This window comes from Aulonocara sp. 'chitande type north' Nkhata Bay, linkage group LG20 (genome assembly GCF_057382095.1).
Source record: "Aulonocara sp. 'chitande type north' Nkhata Bay isolate Kocher_YH1m ecotype deep benthic linkage group LG20, A_spYH_male_GT1.1, whole genome shotgun sequence".
Classification (NCBI taxonomy): Eukaryota; Metazoa; Chordata; class Actinopteri; order Cichliformes; family Cichlidae; genus Aulonocara; species Aulonocara sp. 'chitande type north' Nkhata Bay.
In genome coordinates this window covers 21,370,887-21,375,652 of record NC_141363.1, presented here as the reverse complement: position 1 = coordinate 21,375,652, position 4,766 = coordinate 21,370,887, and the positions used below count along the sequence as shown (strand labels likewise).

Genomic DNA, 4,766 nt, shown 5'->3' with positions numbered 1-4,766 from the left:
AACACCATCTCCAAACCATACATCACAGCTGGTCTCACTGCCATCTTGTAAACTTTCACGTGTTCTGCCACAAATCACCCCTGGCAGTCATCTCCACCCACTCCACCCTGCTTGCATTCTTTTTCTTCTTCACCTCTCTTGTTCATGTTTGCTTGACATTTTTTGTTCAACACTGAATAAAAAAGTTGGTTTGAGTTGCCATCTCTTTACAGTAGACTCCACAGGCTGTGGTGACTAAATTGTGTTAACCACACGTTTTAACATCTCATGACATAAATAACATAAATTCACTTTGTATCTGTAACACTCTACGTTTCAAACTGTGGAGATTTTTCGTTGTTAGTCATAATGCAGTTGAAAAAATAAACTGATAAAAAAACAGAAATGTTATGAAGCCTGGATTATGATAACTAACGGAATCTAAGACCAAATTACTGTATTTAAATGAGTGTTAGTACCTAATAGTACCTAATACTCAGTATTTGTTGTGCTGATAGAATTCATCATTCCAAGTCATTCATCAAAAAACCTGTCGTGACACACAACCTCATCATAGTATAAAGTGTTTGGGAAAAGTTTGAAATTCGCTGACACCACATTGGAAACGGTTTTGAACAGAGTGCTGTTTAAACTCCTTCTCATGACGTCACGTTGCGTTTGCATCCTGCCACCTGTAGGAGCAGCACTCGTGGTTCTTATGTGAGGGTGGGAGCAGAGAGCTCATATCTTCACTTTGACTGGAGGACTTGCTCACTTCACAGCTGCTATAGGACTGAGATATTAAGCTGAATTTCAAAGAGACTGTGATACTTGGTGTGAAAAGCAGGAAATATTTCTTTTTGTCTTGTGTCTGTAATTTTACAGGTCAGAAGCTGCAGCCTCAGCAGGCACCGAACTGCTCAAGATGTTGAATAAACTCCTGCAATATGTCCGTAGTGGAAAAATCGGCACCACTGGCACAGGCTTTGGGATTTTCTTCGCATTTATGTATCTGCAAGCCAAGATGTGCGCTTGCTCAGGCCACACTTTTGATTGCAATGAAATGGTGGTCGTGCCTGTTTTTTTAGTATTTTTCCTGGTGCTCCTGATAGACCAGACATTTCGGAGCACAGCGGAGCATCCATCCACGTTTTTATGCATTGTACTCAAGCGCGTTATCAGAGCGTTTCTAATCAGTCTGCTGTGGATTGTAGCTGTGTTGCTTTTCACAGACTGGTATAGTTGCTGTACCACTGATGAAAAAAAGAGGAAGCTGTTCTGCGAACCTGAGGGTCTCACGGCTGATGAAACAGCTCAAATAACTGAGCTGCAAATGAAGTCAAAGGTGAGGATGTGCACATGTACTCAGTGAATATGTAATGTTATTGTACTGTTACGTTTTCTTTTTAATTTATGAAAGTATAATAAATACACAGACACATTAATGCTGTTAAATGTTTTGTTTGTTTGTTGCTTCTTTTTCAGCTTGCTGCTTACTCTCTGCTCCTCAGCATGACTGTTGTCGCTTTCTTCATGACTTGGAGTGGGTGGAGAAAATGGTTTGAAGAAAAATACAGTTGGTGCAACAAGAAAACTTTTTACTACAAACTGATTTTGGAAGAAGAGAAAAAGGTTCTGGAGGAGCTTTTGAGGAAAGAAGCAAATGAAACTCTGACTAAAGAAATCACGAGCAACATAAAAAGGAAAGACTGGGACGGCTGTTTAAATGTTGCTCAACAAATGATCAGTAAAGCAAAACATCAAAAACCAGAAGCAACCAACCAGCAGATCAACTGGATCAGTGAGGGGAGCTCCAGCAGAGGGGGGCAGCATCATCAAGCAGCAGCACATCAGCAGGTAAAGTGATGTGTTATTTACGTACCAGATGTTACAGCTGCCAGACTCAGTCAGGGGCGTCAGACTCAATCACTGAAAGAGCACATTTTTTTTATTCATTCATAACATTATTTTGCAGGCACAAAAGTATGAACTTCAAGCACTGTCACGAGGTAAATACACCCACAATCCTCATTTCACCTTACAGCTTTCTTGACATCACTTAACTTCCCTTTTACTGTGATAATTCAAAAAACCAGACACTTCATTATGTTTCTTCAGTGATGTGAAGACGGTGATCTGCACATTTGCCCCCCGAGGTCTCTGCTGTACCTGTCTTCACTAAAACTGTTGCATATTAAGTGCTTATTTTTTGCTGGTTTTACATTTACAAAACTATCATAATGACACAACAGACAGTAAATTTCTAAACTGAGCCAAAAGCTGTGATTCAGCTTAGACATGAACTTTAAACTGATCTGTTATTAGAAATTTATAGTTTATTCAATAAAAGCAATAAGTGGTGAACCAGCGTATTTATCATCCTATTTGAATTAATGAAGGATGAACTCATTTTAACGTTACACTTTTTAATAATTAGAGTTCAATTTAACCACTTTATAGTGTTTTTGTATTGTGGAAAGAAGTCAGAGAACCGATGTATTCTGGAGTTGTTCAAACAGACAAACTCCACACAGAAAGGCCGCAGCCACGTTTGAATCTTGCTCCTGTAAGGTGACAGTGCTAACTACTGCGACGCCCTGCCAGCCTGTCTCAGATCTCCAGTCCATGTCAAGGCACCTTCTGCTCCCTGTCCCCTTGAACTTTGTGGATGTAGAGTTTCACAGTTTCATGATTCCGTAAAATTTGTAAAATGTATTTTCCTTTATTTGACCCAAACTCAGTATCTCAGTAGCTACAGGTAAAATTTGACTGGCACAGCCTCAATGTAAAAAAAAAAATGTAGTATTTGGAAAAACAAATAAAAGTATAAAAGTTTTAAATAATTTATTGTTTATGTATTTTGGGTCACTTCAAGTAATCAAATTTCAAGTTTAAAAAAATGAAATTTAGGGTGTTTGCTGCTGTTAAATGTCAAAATGGGTCAAATTCAACCTGAATAGTATATATGGGTTAAACTTCTGTGTATGAAGCTTTAGACACATAACAAACTGATGAGTCATGTGTTGGATGGATACGTGACGATGTGAATATCTGAGTGAAAACGAGCCCTAAATTACTTTAAAAATCTAAAATGGGATTAGATGTAGTCTAAAGGGGATTTTTAAATGCAGACTGTCTGTGTCCTGAACATTTCAAGTAGGAACTTGTTCACAGAAAGACATTCAGTCATTTAAATTATTTTAAACAACAATTTTAATGCTGCAGTTTTTAAAAATTTGGGCTGTACCTCAATATCTTTCACTGAAAATCACCTAAATGGTCACTCACAGGCCAATTGCATAGCAAGAACATGAATAACAATCATTAATTCAGACTAAATCAGGCTCAGATGCAGTTCTGATTCTGGTCATTCTGGTCTTTTCCCATCCAGATCAGATTTTAGATCTGCTCACAGTGGCTGTTAAATAAAGCTTTTAATCTCCTATTGCTGTTTTTTTCAATTAAACATCACCATCTGTTCAATTCCTCAGTGAACAAAGTCAGAACTCTGTTTGTTGCACACACTGCCTGGAATAGGGCCCAGAAGTAAGAACAGGCTATAAGTACAATTTTGTCCCAGTAAAAACTAACGATTCCTCGGGTTGTGTGTGTATTGTGTTTTATTTTAATTGTTTTAATTTTTCAAGTCCGGTTTAATTTGATTCTGTTAAGACCCAAGTTTAGTTTTCAGTCTAGTTCTTACTGTAATAACTTTGTTCTTTATAGACACAATTTGTTTTCTGACAAAAATGTTTTTTCTGTCCGATAGAGATCAGAGACAGCGAACCATTATTTAATGAAACCTCTTGAAAGAGGATTAAGAGAGGCAGCTAAAGAATCAATGCAAGTGACCACAAGAAATCATGCCCATCCAGCAGTCCAGTTTCTGAAGCTTACCTGGGTTCAGGTGTTGGGTGCAGCAGTCTAAGCAGAGACACCCAGACCTCCTTTTCCTTTGCAGCTTCCTGCACCAGAGGCCCAGTCTCTCTTTATACAGTCTTTGTCAGACTATGTAAAGCGTCCATTCTGTGTTGTTGCTGTTTGTAATGATAAATCTAAAGAATTTTTTTTATTATGCTTTATTGTGTCTGTTGCCTATTGACAATTCAGCTTTCACATTAATAAATATGCAAACTGAGTGCTGTAAATACAAAATATTCATCAAAATAAATTCTTCTGCAAAAAAAGTCATACCATTTGATATTTTGTTGGTCCACCTTAAGCTCTGATAATAGCACATTGTTCCCGTGACATTGTTTTGATAGCTAATGTGGTGTCATTTTACGCAAAGATGGCAAAATTGGACTGCTACATGATTTTTGGGGGGAACATAGTTTTCAGTTTTCAGTTTTATTTGTCATATGCAAGTTAGCACAGGGTCAACATTGCAATGAAATGTGTTTGACGAGCAGCAGTCACTCAGCAGCATGATACAGTAGGAGAAAATATAATAAAATAAAATAATAAAGAAAATAGAAAAATAGTAAGGAGCAAAATATTAGAGAGACATGGTAAAAGAGAAAAGATGACTAAATATATATATATATATGTATCTATAAATATAAATATATGTACACTAGTGATTAAATAAGAAAATCTTGAAAAGAAATATGACGGGAGGGCAGATGGGATATTGCACAGGAATGAGCAGCAGAAAATTACAGTATTACATAGAATTGGTGAACCTAGATCTCCAATCCATCTCTTACCTATTTCTCTAAGTTATTTAATATGCAATAATGTTAAAATTGTGCTTTTTAGACTTTTTTTTCATGACTGCACAGGAA

General features: G+C 37.1%; 1 protein-coding gene across 2 annotated transcripts; it reads left to right on the top strand.

Annotated features, from left to right (window-relative positions):
* Positions 1-707: 707 nt before the first annotated feature.
* LOC147305549 (uncharacterized) lies at positions 708-4,115 on the top strand. 2 transcript variants are annotated; one of them, XM_086276209.1, is made up of 4 exons: positions 708-1,324; positions 1,465-1,836; positions 1,955-1,988; positions 3,749-4,115. In XM_086276209.1, exons 1-4 carry the CDS (start codon positions 905-907, stop codon positions 3,787-3,789), a joined length of 867 nt encoding a protein of 288 aa, XP_086132335.1. In that variant the 5' UTR covers positions 708-904; the 3' UTR covers positions 3,790-4,115. The 2 variants fall into 2 exon arrangements, with proteins under 2 accessions (XP_086132335.1, XP_086132334.1); XM_086276208.1 differs by having other exon boundaries at positions 1,955-4,115.
* The last annotated feature ends 651 nt before the right edge of the window (positions 4,116-4,766 follow it).